This window comes from Anguilla anguilla, chromosome 1 (genome assembly GCF_013347855.1).
Source record: "Anguilla anguilla isolate fAngAng1 chromosome 1, fAngAng1.pri, whole genome shotgun sequence".
Classification (NCBI taxonomy): domain Eukaryota; kingdom Metazoa; phylum Chordata; class Actinopteri; order Anguilliformes; family Anguillidae; genus Anguilla; species Anguilla anguilla.
Window position 1 is genome coordinate 66,948,415 of NC_049201.1, and position 27,051 is coordinate 66,975,465.

Sequence of the window (27,051 nt, forward strand, 5' to 3'; positions counted from 1 at the left end):
TGGCCCACGCGGCACACAGACTCTCGCCCTCCATTACATTACATTACATTACAGGCATTTAGCAGACGCTCTTATCCAGAGCGACTTACACAACTTTTCACATAGCATTTTTACATTGTATCCATTTATACAGCTGGATATATACTGAAGCAATGCAGGTTAAGTACCTTGCTCAAGGGTACAACGGCAGTGTCCTTACCCGGGAATCGAACCTGCGACCTTTCGGTTACAAGCCCAGTTCCTTACCCACTGTGCTACACTCCGTCCTCCGCCCTCCGGGTCTCACCTGTGTTGTAGGCTGTTGGCATGGCGGAGAAGGGCAACCCCTGCGTCAGGAGGCTGGGCGTCGCCACGGAGACCACCGGCGTGGTGAGTGGCTGTGTCACCTGAGAGGCGCCTAACCGCTGAGCATTCTGGGAAGGGAGGGCAAAAACAAGAGTTGAAGGAGTAGCACAACCCTTGTTTTTGTCATGTTCGAGATGCACACAAATCAAACCACACTCAACAGTTCTCTTAATCTCTCTTAACCCTGTTTGGATGGAAAAATGTATACTTCTGCACATAACTTCTTCAAAATTACACGAAGTATAGGGAGAAGGCTGGGTGTTACAATATAACAGAATTTACTGTGTGGTATGCATTATATGGATACTGTATGCCGATAATATACCCCATTAGAATAAAACCACAATTTATAAGCTTATTCGGCATTCTAATGTAGTTTAATACTACATAATCCCTGGACATTGTTGAAAACCATTACCCTTTTTATAGAATACAATTTTACTATACTCATTACTTCTATGGTCAAGCACGAAATACAGTATGCTCTAAAGACATACATGGTGCACTTTTGATACTTAATGGCTGTTTTACATTGATTCTCCAGTGAGTCAATTTCTGGCTTTGGGCTGATTTCTAGGCAGAGCGAATAATGATTTTCAAGTTAGCCTTCATTTAAACAGAGCGCACAGCTGACAGAGAAGACTGCCATTGATGAAGAGGGTGTGCTTGATGAACAGATAACCAGAGCGCACATTCTGTATTCATTCGCATGTCGGAGAAAGGCTTCAAGCAAGGGCGGGGGAACAAAAGAGGGAATGTGGGTGGAGTCAGGCAGAATCCATCAATGACAAATCCCACCACCGACTCAACACCGTGCCCTCCGCTCAAGGCCTCGCCACTGTTCCTATGGGAGGCAGATGGCAGGAGATGCCCTTTCCTGCACTGATGTTGAGATGGGAGGGAGGTCACTCGCCACAGCTTGAGAGCAGGATGCTCACATTATTATTGCATAACTACTGCATTAAATCTGCCTGTGTGTCTCCTTGTACAGAGAAACCTAGAAGACGCTCGCGTATGGAAAGCTCTTATGTAGGCCAAGCTGACCCCACTCATGATCCTTCCCATCGTTAATGTTCTTAAACTTAGGGGTCGTGTGCAGAACAAGTCCTTTGTACACCAGTAATTACTATTGGAAGAGAGTATTTTTGGATTTAAAAAATCATGGAAATCTCTAGAATGCATACCATACAAACGGTGAGGGATTAAGAGTGCCCTTATACTGATAAATAGGTGTACTTCTACTAATTAAAACATGAAGTTACTCTACCTTAATTTAGTCCACACGTTGAAGAAACCCAGTTAGAGAAAAGGGGTTATTCACCATATTGCTCCATTACTTGAGCTTATGAATTAATCTGATATCCCATTCAGGCACTTTATCACACACATTGCATTGTACCACACACGTTGCATTTCTTAGCTAGGCAAGAAACCACAATAAACAAACACCTCCCTCTGAACTGGACAGAGAATAAGCTGTTGTGTACGTGGACGTGAACATTTCAAATACACCGCTGCACCGCTCAATGAAATGTTGGCAAGGCAACCGTATCTCAGAAACGCGTCCGTGTTTAATTAGCGGTGTAGAGGTTCCATTCCGAAATCAGGCAGGACAATCAAGCACCAAAAGCATGCAGTGAAAACCAACTCAGGCCACGGATGTGAAATCAAACACACGTAACACAAACAAACAGAGAGTTTCTGTGTATCTGAACCAACGGCTCTGATAATGAATACACTGTAAAAAAACAACAAAAAAAAAAAAGTCAATCTTAACAAGGATTTTAGTCTTACATTAAGATTTTTTCTATTACTTTTTAAAAATTATTACTTCTAATTAAGAGAAAAAGATTGCCAATGAGGTGTGACAGTTTTTATTCATTTCAAAATTTTCCAATGGGGCAAGACGATTTCACTTGTTAAGCAAGAAGTAACTTAAAACAAGATAATATTGTCAAGTCGAGAGAGAGAAAAAAATATGACATCAAGCCTCATTATAAGACCGAAACACTTGTTAAGACAGATGTTTTTTGCATTGTGCATATGTTCAGTTGCGCCCACTACCTCTAATGAGGATAAGTGCTGGATCGACTCAAGATATTCTTTAACAGTGGGACCATCCAGACTCCTATGTTTACTACCTCGTAGTGTAGAATACCAGAGCAAACAAGTAAAAAAATGTCATGCTAATCGTCTTAGATTTGATTAAACTACTTCAAAGAGCACAGCATATGGGACCAGATACACAAGAGAGCTGAGTGTGGGCTGTTTTGCTGCTAACATCTACATTTACATACGCTCGGCATATGTCCGCTTTCTTACTCACACCTACTTAACATGCACGATTTTCAACCATAGTTAGATTTTAAAATCCATTGTGATCTAAATACTGTGGCGACTATGTGAAATCCCTCCATGTTAAAGATGTGCTGGCCGGATGTGCATATGCAGTGGAACATGCATCTTTTCCAGTGTTACAGGTAGAAGCGCCCGTGAGGCACACTGCAGCTCTGCAGTCCGCACTGACTCCTTCAGCACGCAGCCTCATGTGTTAGCACTGGCCCAGCTCCAGCTCTCTGTGGGCCCTAGCCCTGGGATGAGTACTGTAGGCACTAAGCGCGACTGAGTCCTGGACCCACTCCCGTCAGAAAGCGCAGCTCGAGGACTCCGCGGTCAGCTGACCGGAAGAACGGCGGCGCGTACGCCTTCCCACTCCTGCTCTTCCTCAGGGAGCTCCCGGGGAAGACACGGGGCTCGTCATTTAAGCATACGTCTGCGCTCAGATCTTCAACCGTTTGTGCACGTGACTTCATCCCAGCGCTAGGCTTACCACAGTAAGCGAGAGCGTGTGTGTGTGCGCGCGTGAGAGAGCATGCCTATTAGACAATAAACACAGTTTGAACAACACATGAGTCACGAGGGTAATTCACCTCACTCACCAACTCCAGTTCCTCATCCGTCTGCATGGAGGGGGGGGGAACAAAAGGGCGGGGTTAACCCTCCATTCTAACCTATCAGTGCACAGTTCTCATCCGTAACCCGCGGCTCCACATTGTGCCGTCGATGCTGCCGTGTCTTTATTTCTAACAAACCGTCAACATCAGCATTGCTCAACACGGTAGCACAATGGCTGTGTGTGGGGACTACTTAAGCATTAAAAGCCAGCAGACCAGGCACAATATCATTTGAGCTGGCACAACCCAGGAAACGTCTGTGGAAGGTCCTTCCCAACACGTTAAAGGGAAAACCGTCTGAGAGCTGCAGCAGTCATGAACTCCTGCGCTCGCGTGCGTCATGCTAACAGAACCAGTGCTCTGTATTACGCTCTTTTAAGGCTCAAATGAGAATCAGTCAGGACGGCCTGCTCTAAGCGGTCTGGCTGCACTCACCAGCTGCATCAGGCTTTTGCCACTCTGTGAAGTGATGACCCGGAGGTCCGGCTTGCGGCTGTTCACCATCTGAGGGCTGGGCGGAGGTGGAGATTTGGCCGGGACTACTTTCGCCAAGCTGTTGCCATTAGAGACAGAGAGCAGGCCTGGGGAGGCCCTGGCGCTGATGTACCCATTTGCTGAAACAGTGAAACAGTGACGGGTTAATGCTTTAACAGGAATGCAAATACAACAAGCTCTACACCTAATGAATCCTTTAGAACATTAGAATGCTTGTTTTAGTCGACAAAGTCCAAAAAAGCCACTAAGCAGTGACAAAGGAAAACAATGTCATGATTACCATTCACGAAAAAGCTAAATTCTCATACAAAATCCCCCTATTTATCAAACAATGTACACACGCACACACATGCACACACCTATGTATATATATATATATATATATATATATATATATATATATATATATAAAACACGTTGGTAATAATACACCAGTAACACAGACAGAACATGATAAATGAAGTGAAGTGGAGCTGTGGTCCTGGCTCTATTCACTGGGACCTTCCCAGAACTATCCCCTTCCCAGTGAATGTGTTCCACAGGGTGACCTTTTCACCACACTGCTCTCAAACGATACTGTCCCTCAGCACTGGCAAAGAGAGAATGGACTGAGAATGCAGATAATGGCTGAGAGTGAGACAAAACCTACAGGAACGTTACCAGGTGGAGCTGACCTATCGCAGTAAGCGGTCGATTTGATTGACAGGAACACCTGATTGTCTCAACCCCCACTGACAGACAGACACACAGAAAGACAGACTTGCCCAACTGGTGAGACCTGACAGTAGAACCTGCCAGCACATTCTAGCAAGCCCAGAAAACAAAAAGGTCTACGACAATATACTTCAAAGAGAGGAAGTGGCCATTTTCCAGCCACGAAAACTGCACACTCAGTGTGACCCGACAATATTACGCAGGGTTTCTTTCTCATATTCATGTTTGTTTGGCTCATTGAAAATGCTGGTCACCCACTGTGGGCAGCGAGCACATGTTGAGATCACAACAGCACATCTGAGGGTAGGGGAGCTGTGACAGAGAAGGACACTCCTTAAATCTTCTCTCAGAGACCGAGTGCAAGCGGGAGGAAGAAGGGAGATGTCGAGGGGGGAGACGTGTGTGGGTGTGTGGGAGAGCGAGAGAGAGAGAGAGAGAGAGAGAGAGTGTGTGTGTGCGTGTGCGTGTGAGAGTGTGTGACAGTGTGTGTGCGCAAGTGTGTCTGCGTGTGAGTGTGTGTGTCTGTGTGTGTACGCAAGTGTGTCTTGGAGTGTGAGAGAGTGTGTCCATGTGTGTGAGAGAGAGAGAGCGTGTTTGGGTGTGAGAGTGTGTGTTTGGTGTATGTGTGTGCGTGCGTGTGTGTGTGTGTGTGTGTGTGTGAGTGTATATGCGTGTGTATACATGTGTGCTATAGGCAGCAGGCTCTAGGATGACTGTCCCCTCCCTCTGGGCCTGTGTCTGAGCCTCCTGTTCTCTCCCATGCAGCCCACAGCTCCTATTACCCTGGGCCAGGCGTGGGAATGCAAGGAATGCTGGGTGACGTCAATAGTGACATTCCCAGAGCCTGGGCCTTCGTGCAACAGCTGAGAACCCAGGGAGGGGGAGGGAGGGGGAGGGAGAGGGAGAAGGTGGAGGGAGAGGGAGAGGGTGGGAGGAGGCAATCTTTTTGGAATACATCTCTCACTGCCTCTTGTTTAGATTAAGAACAGTTCAGCTCAAAACGGGGATATCAACATTACTGCAGTGTTCTCTGGGGCTCGCCGTAGGGCTTGTTAAATTTCCAAGAATGCATTTGTGATTGTATTGTCCCTAAAGCTGGCAGTTTTGGGCGTGAACGGGGAAAGTGGGCAGGGCAGTGACGCTGAGAAGCCCAGTGATTGCACTGTGGCCACACATGAGGAAGAATGGCGGCCCTATCAATCACACAATGACTGCCTCAGTTTGACTTGAAAAAGTCCATATATGGAGCTCTGGCAGCTTTCAAAGGCACCTTTAAGGAGAGCGGCCGGCCAGGCCGGGCGACAGTCAGAGGCCAGGGCTTTCTGGGTGGAACAGGCAGTCAGCGGCGGAGATGTGGGGCAACAGCTGCGAGGGTAGATGAGATGGGTGAAGGGCGGAGGTGATGGAGGTGTTAGCCTGGGCCATTCATGCGCACGTCCCGCCCCCCCCCCCCCCTTCTCATCTCCACCGGGCTGTTTACACCACACTGGGTCTGTCCTGTGACCCTCAGCTGTCCCCAACAAACAGGTGGTGTGACAGTGTGCAGTGTGGGGGGGAAGGGGGGGGGGTCAGTGTAACTCGCCATTGACAAGCAACAGTGACTTCTCCTGTCACAAAGGACAGTCATGTTTAGAAGCTGACTCCTCAGAGGTAAAATGTCCATGTCCTTTGATGGTACTCATTTAAAAATTGTTTTTTTGGTACTTCTGTCATATCGCGGGTCTAAATGATCGCAACATGAGTTAATCCACAGTCACAAGGCAAAACAACGCTATGCTACAACTACATCATCTGCAGCACAGGAAAATGAGAATGCTAACTGCGCACTGCAAAAAAAAAAAATGCCTCCTGACCTGTAAAAGCCCTGATTCATTACAGCTGCCAACTGCCCACAAAAAATGTGGACAAAAGAACAAAAAAGTGCTAAAGTGCAAAAATGAAAAGAAAAAAAAAAATGGAGAAAAAGGAACAAACGTTTCAGCCGCAGACCTTCATCAGTGCTGAAAAGCTCAGCAGTCACCAGCATTTAAACAAAGGATTAAATTTTGGCATCGTCTCAAACTAGAAGACAATCATTTTCTAAGCAGACATTAAACAATTTAAGATTTAATATAACTGGCAACTGCTAATAGGCGACAAGGCAATTAGAGATAATCACACCATCATGAATGGCCAATTGTCAAATTCTAAATAGGTTAATTGCCAGTTGCATCAAATTGCTTAGAATGCACCATAGGACATATAGATAAAATTACTGACAAATGTATCCATACGCAGTTGAATAAGACACAGCCAGGACAGAGCAGAACAGAAAAGAAAGATACAGATAAAAGCATAACAAAATTATAAACTAAAATAAACAAGATATAAAATATTCTAACAAATAATACAAAATTGTGTGACTGATATGTTCTCCAGTAAAGACTGATTACCCAAAGACTACGCTAAATAAATGTATAGGAAACACAACAAATTACGATCCACATTCATCCCCCAAGGAAAAAAACGAAAAATGCAGAAAGTTTCCCGTTGGAACAACCGGTCATCAGGGGCAGAACTGTCTGAATGGCACATACAAATCTGCAACACTCTGATTTGCCTGTCTGAAGTGGCTAAATGCAGGAGATTTTTTGTCTTGTTGAGTTACGGCACTGCGATGCTCAATAATTCTCTTCTGTGAAGGGCGGGATGTTTGATCAAGGCCAGCCAATGACATGAGTTACACGGGGAGATCTACATGCTATCGACAGCTGAATCTCATATTGCTTTAATTTATTGTATGGGATGAGTAAAATGTCTGTATGGTCCGCAGTAGGGACAAACAGAACATCTAAGATGTGAGAAGTTGCCAGTGGCATGACCAAGGCTGCCAGTACAGCATGTGCCTTCCCTAAAATGTGTCAGCATGAACCAATTTACCCCTGAGGGTCTGACCCCCGGAATAAACAAGAACGGGACGATCTCGAAGAACATCTGTAGGCTGACTATCACTCTTCAATACATGCCAGTGTTTTAACACAATATCTCTATGGTGCCACTCTAAGGAGAAAACGTAGTCTTAAAAATGACTGAAAGAGGTTTCTTATCTCTATGGTCAGGTGTTTGCACAGTGGCATTATGGGCTCGTCGGACAGCAGCCCCCTGTGTGGGCAACCAAGAGCCAGAAAATCTTTGAACTTGCATCTAGACTGAGCATGAAAATCATCAATGTCAGAAGAAATGCGTTGGAGGTGTAGGAATTGACCATAGAGAAGTACCCGTTTGAGGGGGATGGGATGAAACCTTGTGGCATGCAGGAAACTATGCCTGTCTGTCTCACTTTGGTGTGTAGAGATGTAGTTATTATCCCATCATGCACTGAAACCACAGTGTCCAAAAAAACTGCCCTGAGAGGAATCAACATGAAATGTGAAATCAATAGACTCTCTCCAACAGCGACATATGCCGCAAACAAGTCAAAATCTGCCCTGGAACCTTAAAAAAGAACAAAACAATCACAGTATCTTCGACACAGAAGCAATTGATCTGAGAAAGGACTGTTATTGCAGATATGAAGGTGTTTGAGGTGCACTAGATCTAAATTGGCATAGTCAGGTGCCACTGTGGCTCCCATATCTGCAGTAGCACAGCAGATGCAGTTCTGATCCCGATGAAGACTCTCCTATAGGGGCTTGCTTCCTAAACAGCAGGTGGGAGATTTGGCTGGGTAAACCATATATTCTGACCATGGCCGCTAGCTGCTTTAATTACTAAGGAAATTAAAAGATACCTGTGCCCATGTGTATCGAAGCATTTCTATGAGTTATTACTGCTTTAGAAAAGGACCGGTTTTCCAGTTAGCAAGCAGGGTAGCTCCTAAAGTGATGAAAAACAAAAAACAAAAGACAGCATGACCATGTGGTGAATTCATTTAACCATCCAATTTCGACAAAAGCCGGATGTATCAAACACATTATAAATATACATGAAAATAAACAGGATTTAGGAGATGATCTTTCCCAGAGATCTTTACACTGATTAATTAATTAATTAATTTACAATTCATTAAATTAGACTATACACCGCTCAAGGTCACAACAGCAGCACCCCAGCCGGGAATCAAACCCACAGACTCATCAGAAGAGCGGATGACTAATCAGCATCCTACATCGCTGCCAAATATCACTAATCACACTAATCGTTCGAATTGCCTTGAACCGCATTGGAGATAAATGGCTGTGCAGTTCTGCATGCAGCTTTTGCGTATTGTTAACCAGTAGTATTTTTATTATACTTTTTACAGCAAGATAGGTATTAAGAATATATAAGTAATGAGGTTTCTTTTAGCCCTACGAAGTTTCACACAATAATCTCACTTTCAAAACAAACTGCCCGTGTTAAATTCATAAATATATAAAAGCCTGTTTATTTACTGAGTCGACTTTCCCAGGTCTGTAATAAGCAGGTGGAATCAATGTCTCTACTTGGAACTACAGTTAGAAACTGGCCTGGAGTAAGTTAACCCCCCTCCCCACGCACAGCCTGTCTGGGAGGGGGGTTCTCCAAAGTCACTCTGAATGGGAATGCATCGTCTTATTAATCCGCACGACTCACACAAGTTAGCAATCTATCTGCTACACCGAAAATCTATCATGACCAAATTGCATGTTTTTCGTCGATGAATACATAATTTAATGTTTTCCGAAACATTTACATCTGCTGAATGAAATGTGCTCCCTGGGGCTGTTTTTGGCAAGTTCCTAAAATGAGAGCTGAAGTATGGAAAAATAAATCTGGGTATTTCACTTCAAATTGATATTACTGGCTTTCATCATCCCTCTCTGGAATGAGCATCAATCCACCAACAACTGAACATGTTGGCCGTGCTGGCCTTCTCTTTGTGGTAGGCCCGGGCAACGTGAGCACTCCCAACTCAAATCAAATCTGACAGGGAGACCGCTATGCCATTCTGCACTGAGCTCCAACAACAACAGAACGCCAAACTTCTCTTCCAACAAAGCGCGTTAAAATCAGCCCGTCTTTCTTCAGCCAACCATCATACAAATCAGGTTGACTACTTCACTTAACTACTTGAAATGCAAGAAACAGCTTGCACCGTTTGCCATTTTAAGGTGGACAATGCTGAGACTATCAGGCAAACTACTATAAAACACTAATAGTAATTAAGTCTTGCAGGACAAACAGACACAGGCCTTCAGAGAATACTATGAAGGGCACTACAGCTCGCTGCCTATTAAAATCACTGCAAACAACGCTGTGTGTGTGTGGAAGAGCACCTCTGAGAAAGAGAGTGTCTGTGCCGAGACGGGGGCGCACTGGCTCCTTCCACTCACCGACTGGACTTGGACACGCTCCGTTCGAGTTGTTCAGGTCACCTCCTAAAAGTGCACCTGCGGAGGGCACACGAGCATATGGAGTCAGGGAGTCACAGAGTGAGTCAGGGAGTCACAGAGTGAGGGGGGGAAGACGAGCATATGGAGTCAGAGAGCCACAGAGCGAGTCAGAGAGTCATAGAGTGAGGGGTGGGGGGGGGGGCGGCACATGAGCATATGGAGTCAGAGAGCCACAGAGTGAGCCAGAGAGTCACAGAGTGGGGGGGCACAAGCATATGGAGTCAGAGAGTCAGGCAGCACAGCCCCATCAGCTGGTGTTAAAGCAAATACTCGCCTGAGGACCCAAAAATGGCAACACTGCACAAATTAGACTCAGAGAACGCCTTCTCATAGGTTCTGTTCCTTTCGCCCATTCAAATACAGTTTTATAATATTTTTAATCACACCTGGCTCACTAACAGCTAAATATCCTAAAATAAATAAGCACACTGCTTAGGTGTGCCATGTAAAATTAAATTACACCACTCAACTACAAAGACAGTAATAATGCTCTAAATGGAACAGACTGAGGGAAATTAGTAATAGAGCCCCATTTAGGACACTGCGGTAGGAAAAAAACAATTATGAACATGCAGGGATGCAAATAGTTTTCAGTATAATTGCACCTATAAATAACTTGCACGACTGTGCTGACATTTCAGTCTGGCATATAAATACAATTTGGAACAAATGCATCCACTAGAAGGAATATGTCACATGGGAAATATATGGCATAATCTTTACAGAACAGAGCTTAATATCATGAAACGGGGTCTACTACAATTTGTAATTCAATATTAAGGCTATGATAGACATGATAGAAATCATTTTATATGACAGTAATCATTCATTTTTGAGAAGGAATATGACCAGCAAGCGTAGGGAAGAGCAAACAAGTCACAATGTCTCTCTGCAGCTAATTGAGGCTCTCCATCTTCACAGGGATGAATATCTTAGCAATCTTGCCACCTCACTCACCTGCACTGGCCGGTCTCTGCGGTAACCCTGGAGACACCGTGTTCCTCTGGAGGGCTGGTTGCTGTGGCGACAGGAGGCGGGGATCTGTGAGTGATGATGTCACAAAGGAAGTGGTAACCAGGGCACTGCCGGGGTTGCTGAATTGTAGTGCGTTCTGATTGGACACGGGGACTGTGACTGGCATGGAGAAAGTAGGGGGCGGGACAGCAGACTGAAGGAGAAAAGGAGAGAAGACTCTTACAGAGATGCACAGGCACATACACACAAGAGTGCATTTACTTACTGTTGGCAGATCACATGCAATATTGATCTAATTATACCACACCGACAGAAGTTCATTGTTAGAGATCACAAACAAATCATTATTGGTAAAATTCAATTGTTACATTGTTATGTAACTCAATGGCCAAAATGTTATTTAACTGAAGCAACTTCCCAAGCTAAAAGCTATGTCATCAAGTTAATAATGTATAATGAGAACATTTACATTCATAAGCACATATGAATCACAAAGTTTACACATGAACAACAATAACCTTTGAAGAGTGTAGGGTGAAACAGTAAAAGTGAAGGAAAGAAAAAAGCACCATTTTGGATCAAAAAAGGACTTGGACACTATTAATCGGGTAGGTACCTGAGAGGCATATTTCCCAACATTATCACTCATTTTCCCGCCTCGGGTATAGTCCTGTCACTCACTCTAGTCTCATGTGCAACTCCAGACATAAACCGCACAACCATACATATGATATCACCTTGATTTTCTTCAACTTCTTTCCAAATTGTTTGGGTTTATTTGAGGTTTGTCTGATTTGGTGTCCCAGTGTTCCATCTTCTGATTTCATAAATTTTTTTAAATAGTTTGGTGTTTAGGTAAAATTATTTTACAGGGAAATCGCTAAAGACTTTCCGCAAATGGGTATTAGGACACTAACTACTTAATTAAAAGATCCTCTGTCATTACCTGTTGCCAGTTTGTTTAGTACGGCTGGCTCATAAAGCCACTGTGGTCAGAATGTAACATGGCCAACATTTTACTCTGGGACAAAGATGCTCATAGCTGTGAGGAATCAGCACATACTCTAGAATATGACCAACTCCAGTCCAAGTTTAGAATGCATTTTGGTGAGCTTCAGAAGGGATGTGAAGCTCTGACTGAAAAAGACTCATATGAACTGCGAACAGGAGCTAAATCGTAAAGTGATTCCCTATGCTCCAAAAACCTTTTAAGAATTAAACCTGTCACAATTGGAAAATATACTGTTTTGAAAATGTGCGCATTATAAAAAAACATATAATGAATGCAAAACTCTTGTTCTTTGTGGTCTGACAGATGAAGTGAAGTCTTTGTTATGCATACTGCATGACTAAGATGATTTGACAATTACATTTTTTTTGTTTAGGCAACATAAAAACAAAAATGTAAACTACTGAAACAATAATTGAGGGCTCCTTTTATCATTTTCTAATTTTTACAAAGTGAAGTGTGAAGTTGGTGTCTTAAGGATGGGAGTCCGAATTAAATTAATGGCATAATAGCACACAACAGAATGCACATTAATTTGCAACTAAGTGCTATAAGAGGTTTACAAGAGGCCAATGCTTTAACATTATGAATATTCAACAGGTCTGAATCAGCACAGTTGTGTCTGACTCACAAAGCTTGGTTTTACATTAAGGGCCAATCCACCGGGGAACTTGGAATACAGCCTTCTTACAGCAACCCACTTTCCCCTGTTTGTCGGCAAAAACAGGGCCCCTATATTTAAAATGTGGGACAGACATGGCCCCATGTGTCCTGAATGGAACCCAGTTTAAATGAGTTGCAATGTTACCCTTTGTCTCTCCCAGAATCTCGTCTTCCCTATCTCTGAGCTGATTGGATTTTCTCTTCTTTTTTTGTACAGTTAATAAATCAGACCAGAAGGGGCCAGGGCAAGATGGCAGTTCAACAATGAGCATGCAGGCCATTACACATAAGGACTATACACCCCTTTACAATGCCTTGAGAACATTACAGATGGTATCAACAACCTATTAAAAGCCATAAGCCATCAAGTAATCTGCATTTGACACTGAAGATAAGCCCACTTAACTGTGTGTGGGAACACAACTACACTCGCTGTTCCTTAACTGTGGTACTGCTCATCACACTGGTTCTAGGGTAATCAAAGAAGACAAAAACTCAGCCTGGATGGAGACGTACAAAACTGGAGCTCACCCTCACAAAGGCAAAGGTCCAGGTTGAGAACCAGAATGGCTACTGAGGAGAAGTTTCCAAGGGAAAAAAAACCCAGCATCTGGCTCCAACTTTAAATAACATACCAACAAATTGAGTGTTCATTACAGACATGGCTACTTCTCCCAGCATGAGCCCTAAATGAGTAATTAGACCCATTACCTGCAGTCCAGAAAGAGTGATAAAACTGTGATGTAAGTTTGTGGTTTACCCACACGAAAGCTCATCCATTGCAACTCAAGCGCAAGATGCTCTGCTGTTTGTGGTTTGGTAGAAAGGACTCATTGTCATATGTTGGGTGTCATGTTTTAACTTGTACGGTGCGTGCTGTGTGGTAGTGCACAAGCCTACTCGATAAGGCCTGATGCTGCCACTTGTTCTGACTGAGCTCAAATTAGATGAGTTCAGCTGAGCCTCCTACTGAACAGTGAATTGGGAGTAAAGCCCCTCGTATGTACCGTCAGTCCTGCAGGAAATGAATGCATTGTCTGACTGCAGCGTTTGTGAAAGACAGCGCGCAACGGCTTTGGTGTCGTACGTTAGCATATCACTGACATTTTCTGGCAGTGAAGCCCTAATGGAGACCTGCGGATGCGTGTGCGCGCACGGGTGACCCACACACAGGCATGCTGGCGGCCACAGCACTGTGTTACATCACCGCACACGGGCCGGGCAGGGCGGGTTAGTGTCAGTGAGGACCCGGCTGGGAAACTGTAGCATACAGCACGTCATAGTAAAATGGTGGAACTTGATCCTTGGAGCCTGCAGCTTTCCTACTACCAACAGCTGTATCTATGACCACGAGTCACATGACATTCGGCGTTTACGTCCGAGTGCCAATCATAAACGCTGGTCACTGCTGCGCAAAATTAAACTGGGATTTCGGAGGGACTTGGGTTTCAGGTTTTGAAGACAGATACTTATTTAAATGAAAAAATGGGCCTTTCCATACAGTTTATACTGTATATATACAGTATCAAATTTGAAAGCTTTATGACATATTTGCCACCTTACACCACTCATCAACAGCATACAATTGTTGTGTAATGTAAAACTGAACATGTATTCAATTTCACTTGAATCTCAAGAGTACTTCCCTAAATCTTATAAAGCTTTTAAAATCAAATCAAGCATTTTGCATACAGATACAGAGTGATATTGCAGGGAGTGACATAACAATGAGTCTGAGGAGTCGGTTTTTCTCCGAATGCCAGTCATAAACACTGCCTTCAGAAATATCTCAACCAGACTTTTTTTATTTCTATTTCAGAAATCATTTGCCACCTAGTTTGAGCTCTAAAGATGCCATCACAAGGGTCCCAAACTGCTCTCCAATAGAAATGGAAGGTGTACAAAAAAAAAATAATGATTTCATTCACGGAGTACTTGATCTTTCAGTTCCAAGGGAAAATTTTAATTGGAATTTGATCGTAATAAAACTGCAATATGGTTAGTCTAACTGCAGATAAGTACTGACACACACAATCAATAATTACCTTCAGATAGCCTTTATTTATATACTGCAATAATGAACTTTTTAGTCTGTAAAATTATACACTGACATGAACGTTGGGACCTTGGCAAGGCCATTTGGGGCTTGTTAATGTGAATGCAGCTTCTAAACAAAAACAATGATTACCTTGTACAATGCTTTATTACCTTTCCATAAAAGCACTGCGTAGCACAATAAAACGGTAACTGTAATAAACGTATAAAAGCGAAGCGGCAAGAAAGCAGTAAGGTATACTGACCGTGCCTCAGAAGAATACTTTTCTACCAATTTATTTCCAGTTAAACGCATTAAATTCCTGTCATTCTCTGGGCTCAGAAGAGTGGGTGGCCGCAGTGAGTTAAACAGAGATTATAATGGATTCAATTACATGGTTAAGTGCTTAGGTGGAAGGACGGCCACGTGAAACAAGATCAGGGACACAGATTAAGTGGTTTGATGTTGTGACAGTGATCACACTGGAACGAAAACCAGGAAGTATGAGTTAATGCTCTACTGCCTCTCATTATATTCTCTATAATCATATTTTTATCTCTATTGAGCAAATTGCTAGCAGGCATCTGGTCTTCTGTATTCACCAGAATATGAACTAATGAAAACGTGATTACATGCAAGCCTGTTAACAGTGCGCTACAATACTCTTTTACATTTTTTCTACACGATACTTGTTTTGATATTTGATAAACGGTGCCCAAACCATGACTTCAAAATCATTACATTCAACATGTCCTAAAATGAATGTCTTCCATGAATCAACATATAAATGGAACAGGACATACTTGAACAGAATTGCTGATTGCCCGGACCCTGTTCATTCTTCCTGGGTCTACCCCTGTGTTTTTCTGATTCAGCCAATCCTGAATCACATCCAGCTGTCAGGAGTTAAGCCCCGCCCCTCAGTAACCGGCCAGCGACGGCACTAACCCGTTTTCCCCCGCTGAACTCTCCTCTGGAGGTTTTCCTCAATGCCAGGGCATCAGCCCGCATTAAAGCCATGGCCTACTTTTGCTCCCTCCATCTGTCCCAGAGTCCCTGAAAGTTCCCCGCTAACTTCAGGAACGTTTTGTTCCGTTCGCTACTGGACCACGTCTAGTGCTGGCTCAGCAAGAAAAATAAAAAGGTCTTTGAAGGTCTTTCAAGGTCATTTAGAATGTTCATAGCAACAGAGCTGGCCTCAATACTACTGCACGACTACATGGGTACTGACGTATAAAGAGGATAGTTTCTTGAATTAATTTCTCTCATAATCGTGCAGACCATGTCTGCCAGATATTAATAATCTATTTAAAAAAAGGTTTGGGGCTGCTTTCATTAAAATCATAATGCAAGTCAGCTAATGTCAGAACCACTCAACCAAGGACAAGGATAAATAAAGACTGACACAAACAAATATTTCGGCAGCAAAGGGGATAGTTTGATGCATTTAAAAATTCACTGGTTTCACACTTTCTGTTTTCCAAACTCCCTTGCTGAGGAATCTGCCTGCCCAGCCAAACACACTTAAAGAGATTGGAGAACAAGCAGGATTAGTCTAGCATATCCCAGCCTGTGGGTGCCATGTTGGGATTATAATTCTGCCTGAAAGATTGGTGCTGTATGCTGTAGCTTTCTCTCGCCTGGGAGAGGTGTGCTGGGCAAGGTGGGGGAGGGGGCGTGTGAGAACCTCAGAGCTGCTCTCCAGTCCAGACTGTCCCCTGTTCCAAACACACTGATCCCCTATTCTAAAAACACTGATCTCCAATTCTAAAAACACTGACCCTCTGTTCAAAACACACTGATCCCCTATTATAAAAACACTGACCCTCTGTTCCAAACACATTGATACCCTATTCTAAAAACACTGACCCTCAGTTCTAAAAACACTGATCCCCTGTCCTAAACACACTTAACCCCTGTTCCAAACACACTGATCCCCTGTTTCAAACACACTGATCCCTCGTTTCAAACACACTGATCCCTGTGCCAAACATACTTATCCCCTGTCCTAAACACACTGATCCCCTGTTCTGAACACACTGACCCTCTGTTCCAAACACACTGATCCCCTGTTGTAAACAAACGTATCCCCTGTCCTAGCTGTTCAGTCTGATCTCAGCCAAAGAATGCCTTCTGCCTGACAGGAGGCAACCGCAGTGCGATTAACAGGAACTGAGTTACACGGGTGCAAATGGCGTTTCAAGTTTTATTTGTTACGGTTGTCATGGTAAAGTGTACTGTACACTGTCTGCAGCTTTCAACTGCTTGCGTGGGTGTGTAGGCGTAAAGCAATAACTGAAATTCATATTATAAGGAAATATCAAGCTGTTTTTAATGCTTGAGGTTGTTTACCTAAATAGATGTAAAAAAAAAAAAAAAATTATTTGCTGATAATTTTTTCCCCTGTAAATACACAGGAGTCTCAATGTTTGGGTAGGAGCTGTGCTTAATGTAGCGAAAGACATATATTAGCCTAATTCCAAATTATTCCAGTGCTCTTACTGTCGACTACTTATGATGTTCATTAGCATTTGATCTATCCTATTTAAACCAGCGCAACTATGAAAACGTTTCACTAGTAAATTAAGCAAATGGGCGGAGCCTGTGTAACACCTTGCTAAAGCAGAAAGCCAATCACATGCGCTGCTCTGGGTGTTGTGACGCCACCGCTAACCCCAGGTCCCATCACATGCACAGCCAGGCATTTCTCTAGCACCGCCCCCCCCCCCCCCCCAACGTGAGGACCGTGGGCTAACACCGGGGAAGGACTGGCCGGCATGCCCACTGGGATGGCAACAGACTCGGAGTCTGACAGAGACTTTAAAGGCACAGGAGAGAGAGGGAGGAAAAGGAAAGGAATTTGACGAGGAAGGGACACCAATTCGGACGCGGTGCGAAAAATCGCCCAGACCCGGCGGACGGAGACGAACAGCGCTCTCGCGCGGCTTTCCCTTCGCTGAGATTCCCGTGCCTTTAAGAGCCTCCGGACCCCACCCCCCCTCGCCCAATCGCACGCTCGGAGGCGACCCAGCGGAGGGAGACGTGGAGGATAGAGGGGGGTGGGGGGGGGGTGCGGTTTGTGGGGTCGGGGGGGGAGGGGGGTAGTGCTCTGTGAGTTGCCGTCCGGGCCCTACGGAGGCCGTTCCTGTACTCACTGACAGCCTATAGCTCTGCATCATTTTATCAAACTCCTCGTCAATTTTTTTGTATTTCTCCTCGGTGCGGGGGGTGAGGGAGAAGGACTCCTCAGGGTCAGGGCTCTCTGAGTCCCGGTGCTCTTTCTTGTTCAGAGCCTTCGAGTCAGGAAAACGAGAGACAGAGAGAAAGAGAAAGAGAGAGAGAGAGAGAGAGAGACAGAGACAAAGAGAAAGAGAGGGGAGGTTAGAGGAGGAGAGGAACAGGGCAGCAGGTACTCACTCCGTATCTTTTGAAGAGGATGTCCAGGTCATCGTTGGTCTTGCGGTACTTGTCCTCGCTCAGGGGACTTTGGTCGATAGAGTCCTCCCCGTCAGGCTCTGGACTGTTGCAGCCATTAAAGCCTTTCTTTCGCAACGTCTGAACAGTTTTTGAAGAGCAGGAGGAGGGAGGAAGAGGAGGAGGAAGGAGAGGGGTAGAACAGGTTTACAGAACAGCTGCTGGCTTTCTAGCAGATTTTCAGCACCTGTTCACCATCCCCAGCTACCCAGCCGAGAGTCCCTCAGATAACTCCAACTACAAAATTCACCGCTCTTCCTCAAACCAGCAAAGCACCATGGCCAAAGCCTTAAGAGTCTGTGGCAAAGTGTGGTGAAAATGCCGCCATTCGCTTAACTGATACACAAGGCGATTACATTGCCCATTAAGCACAAGACCATGTTCTCCAAAAGAAAATCCGTATTTACAGCCCAGAAAAATGTGTTGGCAATGAAGAGGCATTGATAGCCTCCTCTTCCATCTATGCCAGGCCCAGAGCAGGAGACACACTGGGCTTAGGCACTGAAGAGTATGGGCTGGATTCCATCTCTCCAATGCTACAGCTCAGCTCCACTGGTACTGCGCAGCTCTACCCGGTCTGTACAAACCCAGTGCAGCCTACCGAAGCTGTTCATTCCCCCTCTCTCCTCTTTTCTGCAGCAACAACAACAAAAACAACCATTTCTGTGACACCCCTTGCCTCGTTCAAACACTTTCAATCAGGAGATGTGGTTACGTAGCTGCCCTCTTTCACACTAGCAGCCACACTATAAATAACAGCTACGAGCTGCAAATACCAAAAAGTAACATCTAAATCTACTTTCCCCGGCAGGTCTGGTACCAGCAACACTTCACCTGAAGAGGGGCCAAAGCTGTCAGCCATACAAAACGCACACGCACATGTACAAGCACACGCATCGGGAAAGAGACGTGTGCAACACAGAGGACTCTCTCCGAAGGTGTTACGCAGCTTCTCAAAGCTGAGCTAAGGGATTTTTTTGGAGGTTACATAGCGTTCCCGTCTCGTTTTCAGAGGAACTGGGGAGTCAGGTGTTACCAATAATTAGCTCTGCTGGTGGGAACCTAATCAAACAGTAAGCCAGACTCCATCCAGGAGAACGTGTCACTTCCTTTCACTATAAATAGATGAGCGCTCATCAGAAGGAATAGCACAGGAGGACCACCGAAGCCATCTCATGCACTTCCTCTGAGGTCAAATGTTCCGGTTAAGGTTACAGACTTGAGCTGGTGGTAGAAAATGACACCAGCACACAGTAAAAACATCAGCGCTCGGCCCTGTGTCTCAAAGTCGTGAGTCCCCATGTCCCTAGCCCGCAGGCGTCGGTCTAAAGGACAAAGGTGTTAACAGCATTACATTCTCTGCCATGAAGGGGATATGCACACATCTAAGAGCCTTTATTCTTCATAAGCTCTGCGCTGGTGAGATGTGTGATCCGGGGCGGCCATGTTGGCTCAATCGCAGGCAGCTGTCGGTCAGGCTGGCTTTCAGTGAGCCGCGTATGTGCAGCTGGCTCGGCGCACCTCTCTCCCGCGGGCCAGCCCTTGCAAGCGCAGGCTCTATTGTGTTGCCAGGGTAAGATTCCCCTGCAGAACAGCACAGATTGTGACTGGCTGGCTCTGTTCTCCATCCAGACCCACCCCTCCTCCCTCCCTCCCTCCCTCCCTCCCGCACACTCGCTCGCTCGCTCGCTCTTCCCCTCCCACGCCCGCCGCATCTCCATCCCTCCCTCTCATGCCTCTCTCCCTCCTTCCTCTCTCTTTCTCAAACCTTCTTTTTTCATCTCTCTCTCCCTGCCCCACTTTCTCCCTCTGTCTGTAGCGCAGTAAGCGTTGAGTTGCGATGAGCCATGTGTGCAGGACCAGCGAGGCTCCACTGAACGCGGGAGCAGAATGTGGTGTCGCGTCCCACTTGCTGTGCGCGGTGGCCCCAGGGCATCCTGGGAGAACGGCGCCAGGGCCGCTGCTTACGCACACCGCCGAGCGATGGAGCACCAGGGCGACGACGGAGCACGGGATCGGCTGAACGCACAGCAGCCACAGCTCCTTCCCCACAAGCCCCTCAACAGCCCTTCACCGGCCCCACAGCAAGCCCTGCATGACTTACACATGCCTCTAATGGCCTTCCTCCATCCTCCAACAGCCTGGAAGACAAGCCTCTCCAGCCTTGCCCAGCAGAGCAGATTATCAGCTCTCCACCAGCACCAAACACACGCGGAGCGCATGTAACGTCTCATAACCTTCAAAACTCATGTACGCGTGTGCATTGTGGGAGATCAAGGTCGCGCATTAAGCTGCATCCCATAGAATGGCCTTCCTCTGTTCTCAATCAATATCGTATTACCTAACAGGCGGGACGGCCAGGTCTGATTCTGAAGCAGACGATCGGGCCGGTTTGCGAGGTCCCGCAGGAAGTGTGGGCGACCCGGGCGCTGTGCCCTGCGCGCAGAGGACCCCCTCCTGTCTCAGCCCGCCCCCGGGGCCCGACGGCTCTTCGCGGGGCGTGAGTAACGAACGTGACGTCGGCCAACGGCCTCGGCACCCCGGGAGCATCGCCAGGGGTTCTCCGAAGGGGGCTCCTCTCCTCAGGAGACCTCGGTGTCCCGCGTGGAGCTGCATCCCCACGGGGCCCTCCGCTGCCAGGGCGCAGCCGCTACTGAGGCCTGATTGGTCGGGACGCTGTAACGCACCCGGCCTGCCCAGCGATGCCACTCAAGCGTGACACCCGAGCGCATCCGGGCTATGACAAAGCACTTAAGCTCCCCCCCCCCCAAGGCTGCTTAAGAAAAGGGCATCCCTTCTTCTTTCCCTCTCTTTCCCCATCCATCTCCCTTCCCTCTCCCTCTCTCTCTCTCGCTTGCTCTCACACTCCCCCTCCCTCCCTCCCTCCCTCCCTCTCTCTCATGATTGGGATCTGCAGTCGAGCGGATTAACACATTCTGGCAGGAGAAGCAGGCTGCCTGCTCTCTCAGCACGTGCAGAAGTAACACAGGGAGAGAGCATGTGTGTGTGTGTGTGTGTGTGGAGGGGGGATTGGGTGGTTCGGTGTGTGTGTGTGTGTGTGTGTGTGTGTGTGAAGGGGGGGTTGGGTGGATCGGTGTGTGCATGTGTGTGTGTGTGTGTGTGTGTGTGTATGTGGGAGGGGGGGGATGGGGGTGGAGGAGGCACTTGCTTGGACAAACCCATCAGCTGGCAGCACAGCAAAGCCATGAATTTTGTGTGCATGCATGTGAACATCTTTTTCTGCTCCCTCCCTGTGAAACACGGCGATTTCGCCAGTCGGCTTCTCAGAGAGGCTCTCTGGGGGAGCGCTGCCTCTGAAAGAGCGTGTCAGACCCCATCAGGCCGGGGCCAGGCCAGCCTCCCTAACCCTGGACCCGATCTGAGGGGAAGTCCCTGCGCGGAGCGCGGCTGGGCCGGGCCCGGAGCCATCCGCGGCGTCCCTGAATACTGCATGAGCCCCGCGCTCGCGCTCCCACCCGCTCGGGCTTGCGCTGATGCAGCCCGGAGCGGCCCGGAGCGGCCCCACGCGGCCCCACGCCCCTGCGCACCGCCAGCCAGCGCGTCCACTCAGGAGCCATCTGCAGCTCCGGCCTGCGCTCTCCCCGCCCGCTTCCGCACAGGGGGAAAAAAAGAGCTGCTGGTCTCTCGCCATCGCGAGCTCTCTCATCCCCACACCAGAGCTGCGCTTCTGCGCCTGCTGGTCCGGTGCGTGCGCTCACGTGCAATTTCAGACTCCTGCACAGGACTGATTCTTCTGGAATGTTTTTGCAAAATTCCTATTCAGTGTTCTAGAACTCCGTTGGTTTCATTTATCAGTAGCGACTGTGACATCAGCATTAGAATGTTCAGTTTAAACTATTCTAATCACCTGTTTGTGATCTTACACCTTTTAACCCTTTCATGGCTGTGATCACACCGGATGCGCTTCGTAGGTTTGAAAACACTAGGCGCACTAGCAGTCTTGATTTTATGAAGCCTACCCAGTAAAAAGCAACGGAGGAGTTTTTTCTGCTGTTGCTAGGCAATCGCACTCTGCTCCAATCACTTGGCGTACTTTGTTAGCATCGTTAACGCAATTAGCAAACTAATTCTACTGGAAAGTTTAATTTTTCATTTGTTTTTTTAAACAATGGATAACCAGAGAGCACTTGCATTCACTCTTTTAGAGAGCGAGTTACAAAATGAGTTGAAAAAGAACTTTTGTGAAATCGTATAACTGGGTGGGTCGAAATGGCAAGAACATATTCTCAATAAAATTACCAGGTTGCAAAAAATACTGGTTGAACATTACTGTGTAACAGAAGGTACCAGGAATGATTATCCCTTACTGTAGATGATACTGAAGAATAGCATTACTGTGTGGAAGAAACCAGTGAACAGTATTATTATGTTGCACACGGTACCAGCTGAAAGTATGGCTATGTTGCAGCAGGTGTCAGTGGAGAGCATTACTCTGCTGTAGCAAGTCTCAGTGGAGAGCATTACTCTGCTGTAGCAAGTCTCAGTGGAGGGTGTTACTGTGCAGTAGAAAGTCTCAGTGGAGGGTGTTACTGTGCTGTAGCAGGTCTCAGTGGAGAGCATTACTATGCTGTAGAAAGTCTCAGTGGAGAGCATTACTATGCTGTAGAAAGTCTCAGTGGAGGGTGTTACTGTGCTGTAGAAAGTCTCAGTGGAAAGCATTTCTGTGCTGTAGAAAGTCTCAGTGGAGAGCATTACTATGCTGTAGAAAGTCTCAGTGGAGGGTGTTACTGTGCTGTAGAAAGTCTCAGTGGAGAGCATTACTATGCTGTAGAAAGTCTCAGTGGAGAGCATTACTATGCTGTAGAAAGTCTCAGTGGAGAGCATTACTATGCTGTAGAAAGTCTCAGTGGAGAGCATTACTATGCTGTAGAAAGTCTCAGTGGAGGGTGTTACTGTGCTGTAGAAAGTCTCAGTGGAGAGCATTACTATGCTGTAGAAAGTCTCAGTGGAGAGCATTACTATGCTGTAGAAAGTCTCAGTGGAGAGCATTACTATGCTGTAGAAAGTCTCAGTGGACAGCATTACTATGCTGTAGAAAGTCTCAGTGGAGAGCATTACTATGCTGTAGAAAGTTTCAGTGGAGGGTGTTACTGTGCTGTAGAAAGTCTCAGTGGAGGGTGTTACTGTGCTGTAAAAAGTCTCAGTGGAGAGCATTACTATGCTGTAGAAAGTCTCAGTGGACAGCATTACTATGCTGTAGAAAGTCTCAGTGGAGAGTGTTACTGTGCTGTAGCAGGTCTCAGTGGAGGGCTGGGCCAGCAAGGTGGCAGCAGGTCCAGCTGTCCCTACTGTTTCCATCCCACTGTCCTACAGGCGCCCGTCCAATCGCAGGAGGGGACTGGTAAGTCTCTAATCTCCCCAAACCAGAAGGGAAATGCCTGTCCTGGCTTTGGGGGGGGGGGGGGGATGCTCATATGCAGAATGATCACAGGCAGGGGCAGCTATCCCAGCCCCCGTGGGTCAGCAGCACCCATCTGGCCCCAGTAGCAGGGCCACACTGCTCACACCCCCCACAGGAGCCCCAAAGTGTTGAATCAGGGGCCAGAGCCGCGCTGAAGACGCCGCTCCAGATACACCGTTACAGCAGGATCCCATCACGGCCGCGCCGACGGAGGCACGGAATCAGACGCTTCGCCCGTTTAATCACACGCTGCCTCCGAGACAGCGCGGCCCGTGGACGTATGGAACCCACCAGGGCTCCGTCAGCCCGCAGAGGCAAAACACCCCACGCAAAAACACACCACCGCAAAGCAGAACTCCTAAAACAGGCCGGCGCCCGTGTGTACACGGTAACCACAAAACCAGCAGCCGGTAACCCAAAACACCCCACGCAAAAACGCACCACCGCAAAGCAAAACTCCTAAAGCAGGCCGGCGCTCGTGTGTACACGGTAACCACAAAACCAGCAGCCGGGGAAGAGGGGCTCCCAAAAGCCGCCCTACGCCTCCCTCCCTCCCTCCCTCCCTCCCGCTGGGGCCCGAGCCACCGCCGCCGGCCCTTTAAGACGTACCTCGATGATGTCGGCGTTGGTCCGGCTCTCGTGCGGCTCGTTGTACTCGGTGTACTTGAGCAGCACCTTGTCCATGTCGGTGCTGGCGTACTGGAACAGCTTGTTGGAGTGGTTGAAGATGATGAGGGCGATCTCGCAGTCGCAGAGCACGCTCAGCTCGTACGCCTTCTTCATCAGGCCGAACTTGCGCTTGGTGAAGGTCACCTACAGAGGCGTGGGGGGTGGGGGGGGGGGGGGGGAGAGGCATATAATTCAGTGGAATGATTAAAATAGGGGGGGCGTGGAACCGAAAGGGTGAATGAAAGGGTGAGGGTGAAAGAGAAGAGGTTGTGAGAGCGGTGAGAGAGAGAAGTGGGGAAGCGCACAAGAAAAACAGGGAATAAGATATGGGGGTTGAGCAGAGGAGAATAACAGGAAGGGAAGGAGAGACAGGAAAGTGCAGGACAGAGAGGCGAGGGAGATGAAAGGGAGAAGGCGGAAGAAAGAACGATAAGGTCAAAGAACAGAAAGCTGGACAAATACCACACACGAGCCGGCACAATCAACTGAGGAAAAACAAGGAGAAAGTCACCTCACACAAGTCAATGACTGAGACGGCACTCGCACTAATACAGCGGGGGAAGTGCACTACGCTCACCTGAGCACAGAATCTCACACAGATCAAAGGGGGGCAAGGCAGATTTTCTGGAGGGGAACATAAAATGGGAGTTTTGCCTTTTCGTGCACGGTGCGTTTCAGAGAGGAGACGCGTGTAAAAGGGGGGCCTGACGCAGGGAGCCAGAGAGAAAGAGCGCGGGATGAGCCGGAGAGAAAGAGCGCGGATGAGACGGAGAGAAAGAGCGCGGGATGAGACGGAGAGAAAGAGCGCGGGATGAGACGGAGAGAAAGAGCGCGGGATGAGACGGAGAGAAAGAGCGCGGGATGAGACGGAGAGAAAGAGCGCGGGATGAGACGGAGAGAAAGAGCGCGGGATTCTTCGGCTGTGTGACATGCGAGACCTCCGGTCTCCCCCTCCATCGCTCTGCTCTGGCACTAATTGCTTCAGCGCTCGTCGTGTCACACAGATGCAGCTCTCTGGAGCAGGAGACAGCTCGCTCGCTCGCTCGCCCTCCCTCCCTCCCTCCCTCCCTCCCTCTCTCTCTGCTCTCTTCCTCTCCCTCTCTCGCTCCCCCTCTCTTCTCCTCCATGTCTCTCTCACACTCTCCGCTCCCTGCCGCCACAAATCAAATTATTTCGGGGTCGTTTCCATGGGCAACCGCCTTCTAGACCACCCCCCCCTCCCACACACACACACACACAGGAAAGCAGGGCAAGTGTGCAGCAATCTCAGAGGAAATGAAAAATGATGGCAAACGACAAAATGAATGGAGTTGATAGAACGGATTCATACATAACTGTCAGAAATATTACATTTTCGATTGCAGGGCTCTATGTATAAAATAAACACTTCCTCTGACAATGCTCCTGATGAATAATCCGGCCAATGACAGCAAATGTGACAGCGGGTAATAATAAACTGTGAAGTATCAACAGTTAGAGCGGCACTGTGGCTTCCCTACACATGGATGTCGGCGCTAAGAAGAGCTTTGATGCTAACATAAGGATTGTGAGACTCTGGTGCTTAAACACGTCGCCAAAGCCCAGCCTCCTCCTGAGGAGCACAGGGGCTTTCACCTCATGAGCCTGGGTAACCGTGGCGATGAGAGGAGAACCCATTGCTTAACGGCATTTACTGCTCAGCCTGGTCTCCCCCTGTTCTGGGATCAGTCCTCGTTAAGCCATCTCTGAGCAGGACTAAAGCCTTTGTGCCTGGCGTGCGTGTGGCACCGGGACAATGCATTACAAATGACCGGCAGAAACTCCAAAGGGAGGAATGGAGGTTCTGTGAAAAACTACAATATTAGTGATATTACTACTGCTCCTGCTACCTATAGCAATTAATAAGAACTACAATGACAACAATCCACATCATTTTGGCAATTGAGACAGCACAGATGAGTCTAGTCAATCTGATCTTTACTGGTCTCCTCTGACTGGCACGGGAATGCCCCGGATGTGGAGAGGCGAGATTCGCAGCGGGATTGTGCTGCACAGCCGGGCACGTCCTCCAAAGGGCAGACACTAACGGGCCCCCGCTGCGCTACGGGTCTGATGCTAAGCTAACTCCAGGCCCTAAGCTGACGCAGCCCTGAATACGGGCAGAGCGGCGAATTGAAGTCCTGTCGGGTCATGTTTCAAAAGACGACCGTCTTCATATCGGCGCAGACACCCCCGGAGACGCCTTTCGTTCCGTTCCCCACCTTCCGCCACCTGTCTCCCCGCAGATTCACTCATCTGATCAACTTTTCTCGCGGCTGTCAACGCCGCTCGCTGATGAAGTCATCCTTGATCGAGGTGGAAAATGTTCATTTCATACACTTCCGTGGGATTTTGTCATTCCGTTTGTTTTCAGGAGCAGCTCTAGTGCAGCTCGTTGAACATGGGGGGAACAGAAACAGGACGGGGCGCACAGGAGGAGTGCGTACTCTGCTACGAATTCAGGAGCCAGGGGAACAGGGAGAACATCCTCAGCTTCTCATCTTAAGAGGATTTGTGCTGCTGCTGCTTGTGTTTTTAAAAAAAGTTTTTTTCCTTTTCTTCATGGTTGTTCGTTGTGTCAGCAAGCAGCACCTACACCCCCTTACAAATGTCAGATGGAGTAACATGGCCCAGGAAGACTCCTTCGAACAGTGGCAAGCCACTAACATTAATTCTGGCATTAGAAGTTAGCTCCGCTACCCAAAAAGCAGGCCTATAACATAACTGGTGTCGGGGCCGATTCTCATGGAACTGCCATGCTTGGGGGACGTATCTCACCCCGTTCATCTGAACAACTGCTGTGTTAAAGCATGCCTTTTACAAGGACTCTACATCATTTGCTTCTTATTTTGGCTTATCCTGCTTCTGCTACCCACTGACAGAAA

At 47.4% G+C, this 27,051-nt stretch overlaps 1 protein-coding gene across 6 annotated transcripts in view; it reads right to left on the reverse strand.

The window, feature by feature from the left end:
* Positions 1 to 27,051, reverse strand: part of mef2d (myocyte enhancer factor 2d) — a 63,725-nt gene that overhangs the window by 5,150 nt on the left and 31,524 nt on the right. For 3 of the 6 annotated variants that reach the window (XM_035379561.1, XM_035379524.1, XM_035379534.1), the window contains exons 3-9: positions 24,089 to 24,292; positions 18,001 to 18,138; positions 10,859 to 11,069; positions 9,842 to 9,898; positions 3,735 to 3,913; positions 3,276 to 3,305; positions 287 to 413 (exon numbers count right to left, since the gene is read on the reverse strand). In XM_035379561.1, the coding sequence (XP_035235452.1) occupies positions 287 to 413; positions 3,276 to 3,305; positions 3,735 to 3,913; positions 9,842 to 9,898; positions 10,859 to 11,069; positions 18,001 to 18,138; positions 24,089 to 24,292 (946 nt within the window). The remainder of the gene's footprint in view (positions 1 to 286; positions 414 to 3,275; positions 3,306 to 3,734; positions 3,914 to 9,841; positions 9,899 to 10,858; positions 11,070 to 18,000; positions 18,139 to 24,088; positions 24,293 to 27,051) is intronic. The other 3 variants (XM_035379570.1, XM_035379552.1, XM_035379542.1) reach the window with 2 other exon arrangements.